The sequence below is a fragment of the Crocuta crocuta genome, unplaced genomic scaffold, assembly GCF_008692635.1.
Source record: "Crocuta crocuta isolate KB4526 unplaced genomic scaffold, BGI_CrCroc_1.0 scaffold396, whole genome shotgun sequence".
Taxonomy (NCBI): domain Eukaryota; kingdom Metazoa; phylum Chordata; class Mammalia; order Carnivora; family Hyaenidae; genus Crocuta; species Crocuta crocuta.
This window is the reverse complement of record NW_027533259.1, coordinates 810,681-831,863: the sequence shown is the minus strand read 5'-3', so window position 1 is coordinate 831,863 and position 21,183 is coordinate 810,681. Positions and strand designations below refer to the sequence as shown.

The 21,183-nt window shown below is 43.0% G+C and overlaps 2 protein-coding genes across 2 annotated transcripts in view; one reads left to right on the top strand and one right to left on the bottom strand.

Annotated features, from left to right (window-relative positions):
• Positions 1-11,148, top strand: part of RINT1 (RAD50 interactor 1) — a 32,129-nt gene extending 20,981 nt beyond the window's left edge. Inside the window, exons 12-15 of the mRNA XM_077746929.1 lie at positions 3,526-3,740; positions 7,967-8,147; positions 8,222-8,340; positions 9,275-11,148. Coding sequence (XP_077603055.1) covers positions 3,526-3,740; positions 7,967-8,147; positions 8,222-8,340; positions 9,275-9,467 — 708 coding nt within the window. The 3' untranslated portion in view covers positions 9,468-11,148. The remainder of the gene's footprint in view (positions 1-3,525; positions 3,741-7,966; positions 8,148-8,221; positions 8,341-9,274) is intronic.
• EFCAB10 (EF-hand calcium binding domain 10) lies at positions 9,571-20,930 on the bottom strand. Its single transcript, XM_077746930.1, has 4 exons — positions 20,781-20,930; positions 11,336-11,500; positions 11,135-11,222; positions 9,571-9,650 (listed from the first exon to the last, which is right to left on the bottom strand). The coding sequence occupies exons 1-4, from the start codon at positions 20,887-20,889 to the stop codon at positions 9,614-9,616; spliced, it is 399 nt and encodes a 132-aa protein (XP_077603056.1). The 5' UTR covers positions 20,890-20,930; the 3' UTR covers positions 9,571-9,613.
• Positions 20,931-21,183: the final 253 nt, after the last annotated feature.

Genomic DNA, 21,183 nt, shown 5'->3' with positions numbered 1-21,183 from the left:
ACATTCCACACACATTCTGTGTGTTGACGCATTTGGTCTGCCTAAATATAATTATTAAATAGTAATTTCTGTTTACTCTTTTTGTTCATCCAAGGAATATACTGGCTGTCAAGGCTTTTGCCAACCAGATTTCCAATATGTATTTCTAGCCAAAAATGAAGAAGCTTAATTAGCCTTTAAAATCTTAACAGAGATTAATTCCTTTGGATGTTTAGATATTAGAATGATCTCAGAGGGGGCGCCTGGGTGGCTCAGTCGGTTAAGCGTCTGACTTCGGCTCAGGTCATGATCTCACAGTTTGTGGGTTCGAGCCCCATGTCAGGCTCTGTGGTCACAGCTCAGAGCCTGGAGTCTGCTTCAGATTCTGTGTCTCCCTCTCTCTCTGACCCTCCCTTGCTCACACTGTCTCTCTCTCTCTCAGAAATAAATAAAACGTTTAAAAAAAAAAAAAGAATGATCTCAGAGGATCACCAGGAACACTTGGACAGGGTGCCCTTGGGTTTGAAATCACTGTCCCATGATCACCTGTATGGATACAGAATCCAGCTTGGGTTTCACCAGTGTGTCCCATGAAGCAGGTTTCATGATCAAAAGAATTAACAGAGAATTGATCATAAAACAGTGAAACATTTATTAAATAGTAAAAAAACGAACTATACTCAGGTGCATTATAAATGTAAAGTATTATATGATTGTGTCCTGAAATGAAAATAGGAAAACAAAACAACTATAATGGTAACTAAAGACTTAACAATACCACTTTTTAAATATGGTAAAGTGGGAACTGAAAAATGCCAGTGTAAAATAATTAGAAAGATTGATTAACTGAGGATTGGTGATAAGTTCATAGTATACTAGAAAACATAATTCTTGAGTGTGTTCAGATGAGTCACAGAGATAGACAAGGTAAATTAAAATGGCTGTATATTGTCAAATCTTAATGTAATAAAACCAAAAATAAGCCGAAATGAAGTATAATCAAACATAGACATTTAAAAATAGTCCATGTCCGGGTTAAGAAAAGAGTCTGGAAAACAGAAGAATATACATATATAATATGTAATAAATATGTAATACATATTTATGTTAAAATATGTATAATAATACATAATATATGTAATGTGCAATACATATTTATGTAATATGTAAATATGTCAATATAGACACATGTATTTATAATTTGTTATTTTTTAAGGTTTTTATTAAAAATAATATATTTTAAATTATGAATTTCTGACAAAAAAGCATATACTGCTAATGCAGTACATAGAAGAAAATGTATGCCTTTACTGTGAAAGAACAAAAGAGTCTTTATCTTAATTAAGTACAGGGTAATAAATTTAAAAAATAGGAAGCAAAAATGAACATAATAACAGATGAAAACCTGATAAACATAATTTATATTCTAGACTCTGGCTGGGACTTAACTAAGTATTTAAAGCCTTTTTTCTACAAATATGTTAACTAAGATCCACATGTATCGCCTCATTCTGCTAAGCAAGGAAAATAAGACACAAAATAATTATTTCATAAAATGAATATAATGTAGAGTGTATTGATCAATGCATTTCTGTTCTATAAAGTCACCTGATTAGACTGCATCGGCTGTATTCTATTGCATATGCTACACACTTCTCATTGTGTACTTTTATGTGTTGTTTTCCTCATTTTAGTAAGAACTTTTTCACTCAGCCCCCACACCGCTCCATTTTCTGCTAAGCTTTGTCCTAAAACAAATTGTCATTCCTGATTCTTGTGCCAGATGATCTAATAAGAGACTCTTTCAAAGCCAGATTTTTAGCTTCAACGAATTATTTGTGGAACATCATTAGCTACTTTACTTGGTGCCACAGTCTGTTAACGAAGATGAATTGGCCATCATCCCTGTCCTTAGGAAATTTGTAATGTGATGCTGAATTAACTGGGTCCTTCTGTCAACAGAACAACCAAATTTAGAGTAGCTCTTCAAATCATGAATGAATTTTTTGTCCTTGCAGTTATGGCTTTACAAATTCTGTTTGACATCAGAAGTTATTTACTCATTTTCATGGTCTTTCAGCCTGCGAATGCTTAAAATAAAAATCATTAACACTCTTGTATGGCCTAGATAGAAAAAAGGTAGAGAGGACAGAGCTCACTTTCTATTCATTTAGATTCTATACTAGGGGCTGCCCGTCCATGGTCAGATTGCGCCAAGCCAGACGCACCCAACCATTGAGAGTCAGGAATTTTCAGCTGTAGGTGACAGAAGCTGGATTCATGCTGGGCTGGGTGGGGTAGGAGCATGGGGGGAGTCGGCGCAGAATTTGAGTAACTGAAAGCAGTAGGCATGGCTGCCCTGGACTTGTTCCTTTCTGGCCTCATTCCCAGGCAGGCCCTGTGAATGTGGCCGCAGGTGGCTCCAGGCTCCCACTGTCTGGGCACTGAAAGGACCAGTGCCTCTTGTCCGACAGGTTCAGCAGAAAATACCAGCGTGACCTCTCACATGTCCATCCCTGAACAATCTCTGTTGTGGTGATACCCTGTCTCCTATTAATGGACCTTTAGGTTGCTTTTAATCCTTTGCTAATTATCTACAACATTATTTTTTCCATAGGGGAGAAAGAGTAACAAATTCTACCTAAAATGTCACTGTAAAAATGACATTTTATTCTCTTAGCTCTCATAAATCTGCTTACTACAACTCTCAGTCTGTGTTCAGAGAAAATGAATACTTAAAGAAATCAGCCATCAGGGAAATGCAGATGAAAATCATAATGAGACACCACTAAATATAAACTAAGATGGCTACGATAAAAAAGACATAACAACAATTACTAGTGCAGAGGTAGAGAAACTGCAACCCTCACACACAGCTGGTAGGAATGTAAGATGGTGCAGTCACTGTGGAAAACAGTCTGCAGGTCCTCAAATAGCTACACACAGAATTACCGTATGATCCAGCAGTTCTACTCCCCGGTGTACCCAAGAGAAATGAAGCCATGTGTCCGCACCAGAAATTTACACACAAATGTTCACAGCAGTATTATTCATAATAGACAAAGAATGGAAAGAACCCAACTGTCTGCCAACTAACGAATGGCTAAATAAAATATGGTACGGCTGTATAATGGAATATTATTAAGCAATTAAAAGAAATTAAGTACTGATACATATTACAACACAGATGCACCTTGAAAACATACTAAGTGAAAGAAGCCAGTCATAGCGAGCCAGAAATTATATGATTCCATTTATATGAAACATCCAGAAGAGGCAAATTGATGGAGACAGAAAGATTAGTGGGTGCCAGGTTGGGAGGGTGCAGGGAGGGGATTGTGAGATGATGGTTAAGTGTGGAGTATCTTTTTGGAGTAATGAAAACATTCTAAAATTGACGCTGCCATTAGATGCACAATTCTGAATATATACTGAAAGCCAATGAACTGTACACTTTAAAAAAAGTGAGTTGCAGCACATGAATTATATCTCATGCTCTTGGAAGGAAGTGTCTTAATGACCATGTTAATACATTTTTGCTTTTAGTTCTTCCTGCAGCTTCAGCAGGCAGCACTGGAGGTCTTTGCAGAGAATAACACCCTCAGTAAACTGCAGCTGGGACAGCTGGCCTCCATGGAGAGTTCAGTCTTTGACGACATGATTAACCTACTGGAGCGTCTAAAGCATGACATGCTGACCCGCCAAGTAGACCACGTTTTTAGAGAAGTTAAAGATGCTGCAAAATTGTATAAAAAAGAAAGGTAAGTCCTTCGTATTTTCTTATTACTCAACTTTCAAATCCAGTTCACTAAAAGTTGAAGGATGATAAATACGTATATTTCTCAGACTATTCCAAAACATAGAATAGGAAGGAAAAATTCCAAATTCCTTTTGAGGCCAGCATTACCTGGATTTCAAAACTAGACCAAGACTCCACAACAAAAGAGAACTACAGGCCAATATCCCTGATGAATATGGATGCAAAAATCCTCAACAAGACACTAGCATAGCAAATCCCAACAATACATTAAAAGAATCATTCACCACGATCAAGTGAGATTTATTCCTGGGTTGCAAGGATGGTTCAGTATCACAAATCAATCAGTGTGATACATCACATCAATAGAAGAGAAAGGAGAAGGACAATGTGATCATTTCAATAGGTGCAGAAAAAGCATTTGAAAGTACAACAGTCATTCAGGACAACAAATCCTCAACGAAGTCGGTTTAAAGGGCGCCTGGGTGGCTCAGTCAGTTGAGCGTCTGACTTCGGCTCCGGTCATGATCTCATAGTTCGTGGGTTTGAGCCCTGTGTCAGGCTCTGTGCTGACAGCTCAGAGCCTGGAGCCTGTTTTGGATTCTGTGTCTCCCTCTCTTCTCTGACCCTTGCCTGCTCATGCTCTGTCTCTCTCTCTCAAAATTAAAATTAAAAAAAAAAAAAAAAAGGACACATACCTCAACATAATAGAGGCCATATGGGAAAAACCCACAGCTAACATCATCCTCATTGGGGAGATACTGAGAGCCTTCCTCCTGAGGTCAGGAACAGGACAAGGATGTCCACTCTCACCCCTTTCATTCCACACAGTCCTGGAAGTCCCTGCCAAAGCAATCAGACAACAAAAAGAAATAAAAGACCTCTAGATCAATAAGGAAGAAGTCAAACTTCATCTGTTTGCAGATGATGTGATACCATATATAGAAAACCCACAAGACTCCACCAAAAAAACTGCTAGAACTGATAAATGAATTCAGTAAAGTCACAGGATACATAAAGTACAGAAATCTGTTACATGTCTATACACCAATAATGAAGCAGCAGAAAGAGAAATTAAGAAAACAATCCTATTTACAATTGCACCAAAAATAATAAGATACCTAGGAATAAAACTAACCAAAGTAGTCAAAGATCTATACTCAGAAAACTATAAAATACTGATGAAAGAAACTGAAAACGACACAAAGAAACGGAAAGACATTCCATGCTCATGGACTGGAAGAACAAATATTGTTAAAATGTCTATACTACCCAAAGCAATCCACACATTTATTGCAATCCCTATCAAAATACCAACGTTTTTCACAGAAGTAGAGTAAACATTCCTCAAATGTGGGTGAAACTAAGACCCTGAATAGCCAAAGCAATCTTGAAAAAGCAAAGCAAAGCTGGAGGCATCACAACTCTGCACTTCAAGTTATATTACAAAGCTGTAGTGGTCAAAACAGTATGGTACTGGCACAAAAATAGACACATAGATCAAAAGAACAGAATAGAAAACCCAGAATAAACCTACAACTATTTGGTCAGTTAATCTTTGACAAAGCAGGAAAGAATATCTAATGGGAAAAAAACAGTCTCTTCAACAAATGGTGTTGGCAAAACTGGACAGCAACATGCAAGAGCATGAAACTGGACCGCTTTCTCACACCTACACAAAAATAAATTTAAAGTGGATAAAAGACCTAAATGTGAGACCTAAAACCATAAAAATCTCAGAAAAGAGTACAGGCAGTAATTTCACTGAAATTGATCATAACAACTTTTTTCTAGGTAGGTCCCCTGAGGCAAGGGAAACAAACATAAACAACAAAAAACAAAAACTATTGAGACTGCATAAAATAAAAAGCTTCTGCAGAGCAAAGAAAACAATCAGTAAAACTAAACACAACTTACTGAGTGGGATAAGATGTTTGCAAATGACATATTTGATGAAGGGTTAATATCCAACATAGATAAAGAACTGCTACAACTTAACACGCCAAAAACAAATAATCCAATCAAAAATGAGAAGACATGGACATTTCTTCAAAGAAGACATCAAGATGGCCAACAGACACATGAAAAGATACTCATCATCACTTAACATCAGGGAAATGCAAATCAAAGCCACTGTGAGATATCACCTCATACTTGTCTGAATGGCTAAAGTCAAAAACAGGAGAAACACATGGCACTTGGGTGGCTCAGTCAGTTAAGCATCTGACTCAGTTCCAGCTCAGGTCCTGATCTCACAGTTTCGTGAGTTCAGCCCCGGCATTGGACCTCACTAACAGTGAGGGGCCTGCTTGAGATTCCCTCTCTCTCCCTTTTTCTGCCTCTCCTGCTCGCTTGCTCACCTCTCTCAAAATAAATAACTTAAAACACACACACACACACACACACACACACACACACGAAACAACAGGTGTTGGTGAGGCTGTAGAATAAAAGGAACCCTTGTGCGCTGTTGGTAGAAATGCAAACTGGTGCAGCCACTCTAGAAAACAGTATGGAAGTTCCTCAAAAGTTACAAATAGAACTACCCCACAGTTCAGGAATCACACTACTGTGTATTTACCCAGAGAATATGAAAACACTAATTCAAAAGAATGCATGTATCTCTATGTTTACAGCAGCGTTATTTACAAGAGCCAAGATTTGGAAGCAGCCCAAGTGTCCACTAATAGATGAATGGATAAAGATGTGATGTGTATATATAATGGAATGTTATTCAGCCATAAAAAAAAAATGGAAACCTTTCTATGTGCAACAACAGGATGGAGCTAGAGAGTATAATGCTAAGCAAAGTAAGACAGAGAAAGACAAATACTATATGATATCACTCACCTGTGGAATTTAAGAAACACAACAAATGAACCAAGGAAAAAAAGAGGGAGGCAAACCAAGAAACAGACTCTTAACTACAGAGAACAAACTGATGGTTACCAGAGGGGAGGTGGGTGGAGGGATGGGTAAAATAGGTGATGGGGATTAAGCAGCGTACTTGGTGATGAATATCATTGATTAAAATAAAATCTTAAAAAAAATTGAAAGATGATATGCAGTCAAATTCCCAAGGTGTCTAGATAGCACACTTTGGCCTTTTGCTCTACAAAACTTTTAACTATTTTTGATAGAAAGCTTTCTAAAATATATTCAGACATTTATTCAGTTTATTTATTCATCAAGGTTGGGGGGGTGGGCAGAGAGAGAGAATCCCAAGCAGGCTCTGCACTGTCTGCACAGAGCCCAATGTGGGGCTCGAACCCACGAACTGGGAGACCATGACCTGAGCTGAAATCAAGGTTAGACACTCAACCAACTGAGCACCCAGGCACCCCTGTTCAAACATTCTTAATCAGAGTGAACTGAGCATAATTTAACCTTGAGAGGTAGCTGTGAATACAGAGAACTGGGATGTGGGGCTGACTGGCCTGGAGCTCCCGTAGTATTCTGTGCATGCCTGCCTTGAATACCGTATCCACTGTCGTGATTCAGAGGTCTCTGTTACTTTCACCATCCTTTGTACTCTGTGAGGACAGGCAGTGTCTGTGTGTTCCAGCACAGTCCCCACCACACCTAGTATGTCATCCCTTTGCAAGTGTTCTTAGTCCCTGTTACTCTGCCAAAAATCAGAGCATAAATCTGAGCGAAATAAGTCAGGCAGAGAAGGACAAATATATGTTTGCACGTATAGGAGGATTAGGAGGAACTTGACGGAGGAACAAGGGGGAGAAGAAGGGCGGAAATGGGGGAAAGGGAGAGAGGCAAACCATGAGAGACTCTTGAATGCTGACAAAAACTGAGGACTGATGGATGTGGGGGGGGGGATGGGCATGGAGGAGGACACATGTGGGGATGAGCACTGGGTGTTATGTGGAAACTAATTTGACAATAAACTATTAAAAAAAAATCAGAGCATAAATTACCTGATGCCTCAAATGCTAAAACATGTTACATTTTAACCATTTTATCGTTATTTCAGTAAGTCATATTAAAAAAATATATATCATCCTAATTAAATAAGGGAGTATTTGAGAGCTAAAGTATTTCTTTTCTGCGACAGCTTTTAGCGTTGGGCTGTACATTTTGCTCTTATCCAAGATGCCCCAGGATAGTGCATCCCCACATTTAAAACGATTTGTTACATCTTTAAAAGCACAAGGTTTTGAAGATTTCTTAGTACAACTGAGCGTGCTGCCCGCAGTGCCATCTTGTCTCTCGCAGGTGGCTGTCTCTGCCGTCGCAGGCCGAGCAGGCGGTGATGTCCCTGTCCAGCGCGGCCTGCCCGCTCCTGCTCGCCCTGCGAGACCGCCTGCTCCAGCTGGAGGAGCAGCTTTGCTTCTCCCTGTTCACAGTCTTCTGGCAGATGCTCGTGGAGAAGCTGGACGTGTACATCTACCAGGAGGTAAGCAGGGGCGGACCACATTCCGGGGCCCTGACGGGAACGGCAAGTGTGACGCCACCTGTTGGTTGTTTCAGATCATCCTCGCTAATCACTTCAACGAGGGCGGGGCAGCTCAGCTGCAGTTCGATATGACACGGAACCTGTTCCCCCTGTTCTCACGCTATTGCAAGAGACCGGAAAATTACTTCAAACAGTAAGCTCGGGATTTGACAGTTACTGTTGACGGTATCAAATGTTTCCAGGAGGCACATTCCTCTTCACAGCCCTAGGGGCCCAGGGATGTTTGGTGGGATAGATGGAACATCAGCTAAAAACATTCATCATGTACCCAGATAATTCAAGGGGTGACCCATGAACCCTCCCTACCCCACACCCCTGCCAATTTATCAGAACTGGATCTAAGTTATAAGCTGGGCTTTGTTCCAGCGTTTGGTTTCATGCTTCTATGTGCCTGTTACTGGAGAGATAGATAGAAAATGAAGGCCATGTGCAGTTGTACTGCATTCAATAAATAGAAGGAATTAAAAATATGCCTGGTACCTCATAGTAGGCCAGGCATGAAGAAAGTTGTTTTCTTACATATTTAGTGTTCATTTTGGTTCTAAGCATAACTATAAATGTACACAAGAAAAATTCTTTGAAGTATTCTTAGAAATTGTAGGTTTGAAAATTTAAATTATTGGAGGGAGGGAGTTTGAGAGTATAAAGTATTCCCTTTTTTACTATAAAATGAAAGATGATTTTTTTTAATTTTAGTAAGAGATCTGAAAATTCTTACTTTTTGTTTTTTAGTTTCTCTTCCCATATTGTAATCTACTAAAGTCTTAACTACATTTAATAGGCTGTTACATTAGTGTCAACATTACCTTTTGGAGAGTAATAGACACATGGAAAACAATGATGCTATCACATTATAGTGTTCTAATGAAATAGAAACCCTGTACACATATATAGTCCTAACATGAAAATAACAAATCCATAAATACTCTCTAGAGAGGGATGTGGATTGACAGTACAGGGAAGCTGTCTAGTTTCTGAAAATGAAAATATTATGGGATAACGTGATGATATATATAATGGATATCTCATTTCCCTCCTGCCTTTTTGTTTTGTTCTTCCTTAAACAGTGTCAAAGAAGCCTGTATTGTTTTGAATCTGAACATTGGCTCTGCCCTCCTTCTGAAAGACGTCCTGCAGTCAGCCTCAGGGCGGCCTCCTGCCACCGAGGCTTTAAACGAAGTTGGAATTTACAAGCTGGCTCAACAAGATGTTGAGATTCTACTGAATTTGAGGACAAACTGGCCTAATACGGGAAAATAATGCATCTTTTCTTGTTTTGGAGTTTTTGTTTTTAACAAAGAGAAAGTCAGCTGGATTTCAAGTTATGTGATGGAAGTTCTGAGTTAATGAAACTGGACAGGTGAAAACTTTATGCAATCATTTATTATCTTGGAAGTATGGCATTATTAAAACGCTGCCCATATTTCCTCCGTCCTCTTGTTCCTAAGAAAACAAAGACAGAAAACTCAGAAGTCGTGAAAACTCCGAGTAATTCCATTTACAAATATAAATGCTAAGTATGTCTGTTGAACAAGATACAAGAGCAGAGATAATAAATTACAACCAATTTTCAAAATCACTTTAGAATGTATGTTCATAATTGAAGTTCCTGTATCTGGTTTGGGAATTCACTGTCTTTCCTCTAAGAAAACATTCTGAGGTGGTGACTAAAATAGAATTGCTCTCAGATTCCATAAATGTCCTTACATTTAAAATCCTTCCTAATTTCATTCCAGGATAGTGGGCAGCCTTTTCTCCTGGATGAAACATTTCGGGCCAGGGCACTGTGCTTCAGTCTTTCCCCAGGGCAGGGATGGGAATGAAACAGTTTTTGTTTAATATTTATGTAACTGATAATGAGATGGGAATCTTAACTTTTCTTTTTTCTTTGACTTTTCCTTGGTGTTGGACTCTGTTACATACCAATTTGTTGATTAATAAATCCTCAGAGAACAAAACATTTAAACAAATTGAATTACATTGGTTAGAGGCCTTCTACAACTATTGAATGTTATTCCAATTTCTTTTTTTCTGATTCAGCATTCAGTTAGTACTTTTCAAGATGTACAAAATTGTCATAGGGCCCCTGGATGGCTCATTTCATAGAGCGTGCAACTCTTGATCTCAGGGTCATGAGTTTGAGCCCTGTACTGAGCATGGAGCCTACTTAAAAAAATAAAAAATAAAATTGTCAGGCTGGTATGCAACCTATCCTATTTCTTTATTATTATTATTTTTTTTACTTATGGGGGGGAGGGCAGAGAGAGAGGGAGGGAGGGAATCCCAAGCAGACTCCATGCTGTCAGCATGGAGCCAGATGTGGGGCTTGATCCTATGAACCACAAGATCATGCCATGAGCTGAAACCACAAGTTGGACACTCAACCAACCTAGCCATCTAGTCTCCCTACTGTTTTTGTTTTTGTTTTTGTTTTTTTTGTTTTTAAAGTAAGCTCTCCACCCAACCTGGGCCCAGGATCAAGAGTTGCATGCTCTACAGACTGAGCCAGCCGAGTGCCCCACAACCTATACTGTTGATAAATATTTACTTGGGGACAAATAATTTTGAGGAAGCACTTTGAGAGAAATTCTGTTACTCCATATTTTATAAGTTTCCCAACTAGTGATTTGGGCTCAGAGCTTTTCTGTTAGTTCTACCACACTGGCCTTCTCCCCATTATTATTTGAGAATTGCTGGGCTTTCCCATTGAAAGCTGCCCCAGAAACTTCCTAATTCCAGCACCTTCTCCCTCTGCTCCCCCTAAGCTTCACACTTTACAATCACTCCTCACTTTCTAGATGGCTGAAAGTTTCAAGGGAATGAAATGTTTCTGTCAAAAGGTAGGAACTTACATTTTAAATTGTTTTCATTGTACTTCAAAGTCATGCCGTATTATTTAAATATCAGTCATGTAAAAATAAACTTACACTTCATATCTGAATTTATCCAGAGTTATTGCATGTCCATCATCTTTTAAAACTTCATCTGTAGTCAACAGACCCAGGGTTTTTAGGGCTGTAAATTGAGAATGAGAAGAAAGGAAAATTTACAAAGTGAGAATTATTTTCAGCTAGGGAAAGTGATGGAATGACCACAAACCTGTGCTTTAACTGGTAGGTGATACTGACCTTCTTTGTACTGCACGAACGATATGCTGCCTTTATTCGAAGTGTCCAGCATCTCAAACATTGACACAATGTTAGAATTATCCATAAAGAAAGGAAAAGCCACGCCTGTGATTTTGGCAATTCTCAGTCGTTCCAATATAGATATTAAATACTCTCTTGGTTTTTCTGTAAAATAATAGTTCCAGTTCTTTCTGATACAAAATTAAGATATATTGCAAGTAGAGACAGTCATTTAACAATTATTAAGTAACTATGTTCAAGGTACTGTGCTAGACACTTGGGGACCCAGGCCTGTTTGTATGAAAAGCAAGATATCGAACATTTAATAATGTAAGTGTTCTACTGCAGAGATGGGACCAGGGAAGAAGGCGGCCAGCTGAAAGGAAGGATAAAATATAAATAAAAACAGGGACTCTTAGATGAACACCCTCTTCCAATTAGGAAGCCTGAATGCTTTTTTTTTTTTTTTTTTTTTTTTTGGAGAGAGAGAGAGAGGGTGCAAGTGAGTGAGGGGCAGAGAGAGCGAGAGAGAAGTAGCTCACCCAAAGCAGGGCTCAAACTCATAAACCTCTAGATCATGACCTGAGGTGAAGTCAGATAGTTAACTGAATGAGCAACCCAGGCACCCACGAATGTTCATTTCTAACATAAAAGCAGCATTTTGGATAATCAGGCTATCTTTCATTTAAGCAATATGAAATAAAAAATGAAGATCCACTTTACAGAAAGAAGACAGGTCAGTTATAATGAAAAGAAACCAAAAGAAGTCAAGATGCAGTAGCTTAGATGAGTGCCACTCACTACACACACATACCACACACACAGTTATATATATATATGTATAAACATGTATGTATACAAAATTCTTTTTAAAAAGTTTTTCTTACTGAGAATTTCATAAATATATAGAAGTAGGAAAGTATAATGAACCTATCACCAACTGTTAACTGTTAAAATCTGTGGCCAGTCTAGGCGCAAGGTGGCTCAGTCAGTTGAGTGTCTTGACTTCAGCTCAGGTCATGATCTCACGGTTTGTGAGTTTGAGCTGCACATCGGACTCTGCACTGATGGTGCAGAGCCTGCTTGGGATTCTCTCTTCCTCTCTCTGCCCCTCCTTGCCTCTCTCTCTCTCTCAAAAATAAATAAACTTAAAATAAATTCTTAAAAAATCTGTGGCCAGTATTCTTTTACCATCATCTCATCCAGGTCCCCTCTTCCTGTATTATTCTGAAGTAAATCACAGTGATATTTCAATAATAAATATTTGAGTGTGTACCTCTGAAAGAGAAGGACCTCTTTTGAGATATAACTGACATGTAACATTGTGTAAGTTTATATAACATGTTGATTTGATACATTTATATTTTGCAATATGATTGCCACTATAGCGTTAGCTAACACCTTTATTACATCACATAATNCCCCCCTGCCCCCCTCCCCCTCCTCATTGTTCTACTCTGTTTTTACAACTCTGTCTTTTTCAGATTAGCTCACTTAGCATATCCTCAAGGGCCATCCATGTTGCAAATGGCAGGATTTCCTTCTTTCTCACGGCTGAATAATATTCCATTGTACAAATCTACCACATCTTCATTATCCATTCATCAGTAGACACTAGGCTGTTTCCATACCTTGGCTATTGTGACTAATGCTACATAAACATGATGGTGCAGATATCTCTTTGAGATCCTGTTTTTGTTTCCTGTGGATATATACCCAGAAGTGGAATTGCTGGAGCATGTGGTAGTTCTGTTTTTATTTTTTTGAGGACCCTCCATGTTTTCCACGGTGGCTGTACTGATTACATTCCTACCAACAGTGCACAGGAGTTCCTTTTTCTCCACATTCTCACTTGTTATTTTTGCCTCTTTGATAAGAACCATTCTAACAAGTGTGAGGTGATATATCTCATTGGAGTTTTCATTTGCATTTCCCTGATGATTAGTGACAGTAAGCATCTTTTTTATGTAGCTGCTGGTCATTTGTGTGTCTTCCTTGGAAAAACGTCTATTTAGTTCCTCTGCCCATTTTTTAAAATGTTTTTTTTTTTTTTTTTTTTTTTTTTTAGTAATTACTACGCCCAACGTGAGGCTCATACTCATGACCCTAGTATCAAGAGCTGGATGCTCTTCTGAATGAGGCAGTGACAACCCCTGGCTACTGCCCATTTTTTAATTGGATTTTTTTCTTTCTTACAGAGTTGTAAGAGTTCTTTCTATATTTGAGATATGATCTGATACATAGTTTGCAAATACTTTCTCCCATTCTGTCCGCTGCGTTTTCATTTTGTTGAGTCTTTCTTTGTGGTGCAGAGGCTTTTAAGTTTCATGTGATCCCCGTTAGTTAAGTTTGAGTGAGAGAGAGAGTGCTCATGCACAATCAGGGAAGGGGCAGAGAGAGAGGGAGAGAAAGAATCCCAAGCAGGCTCTATACTGTCAGTGCAGACAAGGGGTTTTGATCCCATGAACCATAAAATCATGACTTGAGCCAGAATCAAGACTCAGATGCTTAACCAAATGAGCCACCTAAGGCACCCCTAAAGATTTTATTTTTAGGTAATCTATCCACCCAACACTGGACTTGAACTCATACCCCCAAGATCAAGTGTCACATGCTCCACCAACTCAGCCAGGCAGGCGCCCCACGAGATAACCTTAAAACATAAAGGGAAGATCTAAAGGTTACTAACCACCTAAGTTACATCAATGTCAGCTGATAATGACAATCAGTTCTTCAAGGGGTACAAACCTCAAGTTCAACATCTTAATAATAGCAGCTAATGTTTATCACGTACTCAATGTGTGTCTGGTATTCCTCCTAATAGTCACTTGCCAAGGCCCACAGCTAGGGTGAATCCAGGCAATGTGCTTCCCAAAGCTTGTGGGCTTTACCACACTCTACTAACTTAAATATACGAAGCATCTGGAACACCCAAACCTAGTCCACCATGACTGTCTCTACTGAACTCCGCCATGATGGTTTCTAATGAACTGTCCTTCTCTATAACCCTCAGATAGATCTTATCCTCACCTACCATTCCACAGCAGCATCTCTCATCTGGGTTACCACAACTGCCTCTCTCTCTCTTTTTTTTTTTTTTTAACATTTATTTATTATTGAGAGACAGAGCATGAGCATGGGAAGTGCAAAGAGGGAGACAAAGTATCTGATGCAAGCTCCACACTCTGAGCACAGAGCCCAATGTGGCACTCGAACTCACAAACTGTGGGAACATGATCTGAGCCAAAGTTAGATGCTTAACTAACTGAGCCACCCAGGCGCCTCCTTTTTAAAAATGAAATTCTAATTTTATTAAAGGCATCCCCTGAGCATTTATACTCCCTCCTTCCATAGCACAGAATTGTCACTGTGACGTGGCTGCCCAGTCAAGGGGCTCTATTTCCCAATACAGTCTAGGTGAGGCCACATTTTCCTACTGTATAACTTCAGGTTACACAAGGTTTTGGCATTAAACTGTTGGGAAAACAAAGTTATACCATACGATGGCTGGCGGGGCTAACAAGGGATCTCCAGTCCCTGACTGGAGGGAACTCTGGGTTCTTCCTGCTCTGCTTGCTGCCCCGCCAAATTGTCACGAATGCAGAAAAGACAAAACCATAAACTACCCTCCCTCTTGCACTTGGGGCTCAGACCTTTGGAGAGACTGTTACTCTGAGCCCATTGATGTAAAGAAAACTCCGGTTGACCAGAATTTCTGAGTGCTGCTTGGTTTCTCCACCAGCAATCCAGCCTGGTTCCAAAACATATTTGGTTCCCTGACCAGGAAGCCCAACCGCACTGGCCCCTTGTTGCCACGGGTCTGGGACAGTGGCAGTGCGGCGACGGAATGGGGAATCGCAGAGGAAAAGAGTGCCCCTGCCAGCTTGCTCGGCAGCTTCCAAGCCTGCCTGCCTCTGTCTGACCCTGCTCCGTCGTTTCCACCGCACTCAAAGAGACTTGGCAGGTGAGGACCTGGACCTGACGTAGGGACCAGTAAGGTATGGGGCCCCCATTCAGTCAGACCCGCCCATAAGGGTGGAAGGGGGACCTCATCACTCCCCAGAGACTTCAGAGGTCTCACAGTTAGGATTTGGTGGGAGGGAATGGGATAACTCCGGGGTGTATGTGTGTGTGAATGTGCGGCTTGGCCTGGCTTGCCTGCCGAGTTCGAATCTGTGGCTCCACGGACCGGCACCCTTAAAGTCCCCAAAAGTCTACGGAGTCTGAGTGGGCTCTCCTGTGTCATGGTGAAAGGCAAACAGTCCAGGGCAGCATCAGTATAGAAGCCAATCGCAAGTCATAAAGCTGAGTCTGCTATGGCCAAGCCTCACCTAAAGTTCCCCAGGGAACACAAGTGAAGCATCTGATTGGTCCTCTCCTCTGAGGGGATACCCCCCCCACCTTAGTCTGTTTTTGTGACACCAGACACAGGAAAAGGTTAAAGATGGGGTTGAAACAGAGTAAGCCCTCGATCCTCGCGGTCATGCTTAAGAACTTCAAAAAAGGATTATCAGGCGACTTTGGGACGAAAATGACACCCGGAAAGTTAAGGACCCTTTGTGAACTAGAATGGCCCATGTTCAATGTAGGATGGCTCTCAGAAGGACCATTAGATGTCCAGGTGGTCTGATGAGTTTGGCTAGTAGTCACTGGAAACCCAGGTCACCCTGACCAATTTCCATATATTGGCTCCTGGCCTGAAATTGCCCGAAACCCTCCACCTTGGGTGTGATTCATCCCTAACAAGCAGAGTCAGGCAAAGGTCTTAGCCGCCTCACCCGGAGACTCACCTGCAGAGCCAAAGAAGCAGCCCACCACTCCCTGGGTATTTGCGGTGACCTAGAGGAGGACCCTGTCTTTCCTCCACCTTACACCCCACCGAGATCCACCGCCCCTCCCCCTCCTCCCCCTCGCTGGTCCAGGGCCTGAGACTCCTCCGCTGCCCGTCCCTCCCTATCCCCACTCCCAGAGAATCCTCTCTCATCAGGGCCAGCAGCCATACTGTGCCCCAGACCCAGACCTGGCACCCTCAAAATGCTAGTAAGGGAGATGAAAGAACCTGAAAGACAAAAAGGATAGGAGAGTCCAGTTCGGCCATTCCATGATGTATTATCAGCCCTTCTCCACCACTGATCTCTTTAATTGGAAACACAACACTCCATCATACTCTGAAAAGGCACAGGCAATGGTCAACTTGATGGAGTCACTCTTCTAGACCCCCTGGCCGACTTGGGAAGGCTGCTAACAGTTGCTCTGTACCCCGCGTAACACAGAGGAGAGAAGGAGGATAATGAGGGAGCCCGACAGTACCTGGAAGACCATGCACCTCCAGGGATCAATGACCCTGCTGCCTGGGCTCCAGCTGCCACACCTGAAGAACGCCCGACATGGGACTTCACTACAGAGGAAGGGCAGGCTCACATCCACCAGTACCAAGAGGCTCTCCTTCAGAGCCAAAAAGCCTATGAACATGACTAAAATCTCATCGGTTACTCAACAACCTGGGGAGTCTCCCAGGGACCACTACGGGAGACTTTGTGGGGCATACTGGGTATACAACCCATTTGACCCCGAGGCATAAGACAGTCANCTCCATAAATTAGAGGGCTTTGCCTGGATGACCATCACTCAGTTGATAGAGGTCACCAAGAGGGTTTTCATGAACAGAGAAGTTACAGCTGAGAGAGAAGCAGAAAAAAAGACTAAAGAAGAGGGTCACCCTTTCAGCCAAAAGATGGCAACCATCCTTGGGGCTACTGGGACGTGGGCGATACAACCCTTCTGCCGAGCTCGACAATGTGAATTTAGGGTCCACAAGGTCTGACACAAGTTCATCTACTTGCCTGACTGCCCAGTTCCCCTCCTGGGCCAAGACTTACTCTCCAAGTTTGGGGCCCATTTAACTTTTGAACCCATTGGACACACTAGCCTCCACTGAAACCCGAGATGGGGGAAACCCTAGTCTTGGTGATCACCATGCCGAAGGAAGAGAAGTGAAGAGTATTCTGTGCCTAAACGCAGCCCTGACATCCATCAGAGTTCAAGCTTGCCTTCCCCTCTGTATGGGCCGAAGATAACCTGCCTAGATTAGCCCAGAATTGAGCTCCCATCTTTACTGATCTGATCCCCGGAGCCCAACTCCAAAGACAGAGGCAATACTCCCTTCCACTCAAGAGTAGAATGGGCATCCAAGAGCACCTGACCAAGCTCAAAGAAGCAGTTGTCCTAACTGAATGACAATCGGCTTGGAATATCCCACTCATGCCAGTCAAGTAGCCAGGAGGAGACCAACCGGTTCAGGATTTGAGGGCCATTAACAAGGTGACTGCTTCCCTACATCTAGTGGTTCCAAACCTGTACACTCTCCTCAGCCAAAGTCCAGAGTCTGCCAGATGGTTTACAAGCCTAGACCTAAAGGATGCTGTCTTCTGCCTCCGCCTAGCTCCCTAAAGTCAACCACAGTTTGCCTTTGAATGGATTGAATCCATTATGGAGCGCCAGATGCAGCTGACCTGGACACAACTTCCCCAAGGATTCAAAACCTCACCAACCCTATTTGGAGAAGCACTGGCTGTGGACCTTGCCAACATTCCAAGAGAAACCACAGAGTGTGTCCTCCTCCAATATGTAGATGACCCCTTCCTTGCCAGTGACATCCAAGAATTGTACAAGGGGCAGCTCTTGTCTGACTTGGGGTACCAGATCTCTTAGAAAAAGGCACAGATTTGCCAACAGCAGGTCCGATACCTGGGCTTCTCTCATACAAGGAAAAAGATAATTAGGGCCGGAATGGAAAAAGGTTGCCATCACATTGCCGCAGCCCCAAACAAAATGAGGCTTACATGAATTCCTAGGGGCTGCAGGGTTCTGTTGCATTTGGATTCCCAGGTTCTCAGCCATAGCAAAACCCCTTTATGATCTATTGGGGCGGGGCCAGATTGGGAGTCCCTGCCTGGACTGAGGAAGCAAGGGCTGCTTTCACAGAAATAAAGTTGGCTCTGGGGCGAGCCCCAGCTCTGGGCTTACCTGACATAGAAAAACCCTTCAACCTTTTCGTGCACTAAAAAGATAAAATATCCCTGAGAGTCCTCACTCAGACTATAGGACTGTGGCAATGGCCAGTTGCATTCTTGTCAAAAAACCTCGATCCTGTGGCTGCAAGGTGGCCACTGTGTCTTAGGGCGCTAGAGCGGCCACAGTCCTGCTCATCAAGGAGGCGGACAATCTTACACTGGGACAAAAACTTAATGTCAAGGTCCCACATGCAGTCATGTCTCTCATGAACACGCAGGGATACCATTTTCTCTCCAACTCCCGGCTGACACAGTATCAGGGGCTTCTCTGTGAAAACCCACGGGTCACTCTCGAAACAGTAAGGACACTGAATCCAGCCACTTTCCTCCTGACAGAAGAAGGGGAACCACACCATGACTATTCCATAGTAATGGATGAAATCTACACCAGTTGCCCAGAGACCAGGCCATAAAAAATCTGGAGATCACCCTGCTCGGCGACGACAGGAGCAGTTATTTGCAGGAGGGCACCTGAAAAGTGGGATTCGCGGTAACCACAACTATCAAAATTTTAGAAGCCAAGGCATTACCGGAAGGATGGTTGGGACAATGAGCTGCACTATATGCCTTAACCCGACCCTGTATCCACAGCAAGGGCACACGAGTCAAAGTCTATACTGACTCTCAGTACACCTTTGCCACCATGCGTGTACATGGAGCGTCTATAAAGAAAGGGGCCTCAGTACTGCTGCAGGAAAGACCATCAAAAACAAGGAGGAAATACTAAAACTCCTCGAAGCTGTATGGCTACCAGACAGCGTAGCTATCCTGCACGGTAAAGGACACCAAAAGGGGAATGACCCCATAACTCAAGGGAATCACTGGCCGACAAGGCAGCCAGGGCTGCTGCCTGAGATGACCCAGAGGAGGCTCCCTCCTACACCATGACCCTCATGCCCCCAAGGGAGGCCCTTCTGCTGCTTTATACAAAAGAGGAAGAAAACTGGGCCTCAACAGAAGGGGGCACACTGGACAAAAAAGGATGGTGGGTCATGCCAAACGGACACATTTTTGTCCTGTCATCTATGGGAAAATGCCTAGTCAAAGAATGTCACCAGCTCACGCACCTGGGAGAAGACTGCACTAGATGCCCTCCTCAAAAAGAACTATTATACCATGGGGCGCCTGGGTGGCTCAGTCGGTTATGCTGAGCATCCGACCTCGGCTCAGGTCAGGATCTCCCGGTTCGTGGGTTGAAGCCCCGCGTGGGGCTCCGTGCTGACAGCTCAGATCCTGGAGCCTGTATTAGATTCTGTGTCTTCCTCTCTCTCTGACCCTCCTCTGCTCACGCTGTCTCTCTCTCTCTCTCAGAAATAAATAAAAACATTTAAAAAATAAAAAAATAAAAAAAGAACAACTATACCAGCTAGCTGCCGGCACTATGCTGGGCCATCAGTGAACAAGTGTAACAGGTGCCAAAAACAATGCCCAGCCTGCTCCACGGCCCCCACCTGGCATACAAAAGATGGGGCCAGCCCCTTGTGAAGACTGGTGGACTTCACAAGTGTACAACCAAGCACAGGATTCAGGTACTTCCTTGTAATACTCTGCGCATATGGGGCGCCTGGGTGGCTCAGTGTGTTAAGCGTCCGACTTCAGCTCAGGTCATGATCTCACAGTCTATGGGAACAGGTGTGGGTGTGTTTGTGTGTGTATGTGTCTGTGCATGTGTGCGCGTGTACATATACGTGGTGTGTGAGAGAGTTTCATCTTCCATAGTATAAAGCTAAGGCTAAGCACGCAGAGCAAGGGACACTAGTAAGTAGCAGTGCAAGTCTGTGATTTAGAAATATCAAGGTAAATAGCTAAAGGAGTTGGCAATCATTTCGTCTATAGAGTGGGAATCTGGGACAGGAAGGGAAGCCTTGGAGTAGTTTTTGATTTTTAACCCCCATCCCTATACTTTTATAAAAACAAAATGAAACATCTGTTGGTTGCCAGGCACAGGACTAATTTCTATATTATTAATTTAATCTTCTTCACGTGTCCATAAGATGGGTACTATTATCCCCATTTTCTAGAAGAGGAGACTCACTGCAGCCTCTCGCTCACCCTCACGTAGTATTAAGCAGGCCCTTCCTCGGAGCCTCTCTCCCACCCGCCACGAGCCTCCTGGCTCGTGGTGGGCACAAAGAAGCCGTTCAGAAGGTACTTGTTTGATGGAAGACCATAGCGTTAGTTGGCAGAAGGGCTCCAGTCGCCGAGATGCAGGGGAGAGTGTGCGCATAGAGGAGGGGGCACTGGAGAGGGGAGCCTGCCGCCGGCCGCGGAGGAACGCCTGGCTGTACTGGGAATTTCTGGGAACCGCTCCGCTCCGTGCCAGGAGGCGAGGCGGGTGGGACAGAAATGCGAGTGCTGGGCAAGACTCTTACCTGGCCGGAAGAAGAGTAGGCTGCTGGTGAGATAGTTCAGCAACTCCATAATCCGATGTTTTTCCAAATAATTCTTGGCCTCCTGCTCCCTGCTGCTGCCCGCTTGCATGGCACTGCGTCTGGCCGTTGCTAGGCGATCAGGCAGCGGCGGGCTGTTCGGCCCCGCCCCCTGCACCCGGCGCGGTCACGTGACGTGCCTCACGTGGAAGAGACCTGGGCAGAGAGTTCTACACCACCAAGGGGAAGCTTGGGGCGCTATGGGGTGGGGCCTGTGCGGAGGCTGAGGTTGACCCGACCAGAGACCCTTGTGGAAGGATGGTCCGCTTCTCCCACCCCGCCTCCCCTGGGGCTGAGGGCTAGGCCGACGGACTTTTCCTGGCTTTGTCTGGTGCTCAGTACTTGT

What these genes read in the sequence shown, in the direction of transcription:
- EFCAB10 (XM_077746930.1), bottom strand. Translation starts at nt 20,889, where the DNA reads ATGCAAGCGGGCAGCAGCAGGGAGCAGGAGGCCAAGAATTATTTGGAA. An exon ending in GTTCGTGCAGTACAAAGAAG is followed by an intron (nt 11,223 to 11,335) that starts GTCAGTATCACC and finishes CTCAATTTACAG; the next exon opens with CCCTAAAAACCCTGGGTCTG. An exon ending in GATAAATTCAGATATGAAGT is followed by an intron (nt 9,651 to 11,134) that starts GTAAGTTTATTT and finishes TTGTTTTCTTAG; the next exon opens with GAACAAGAGGACGGAGGAAA.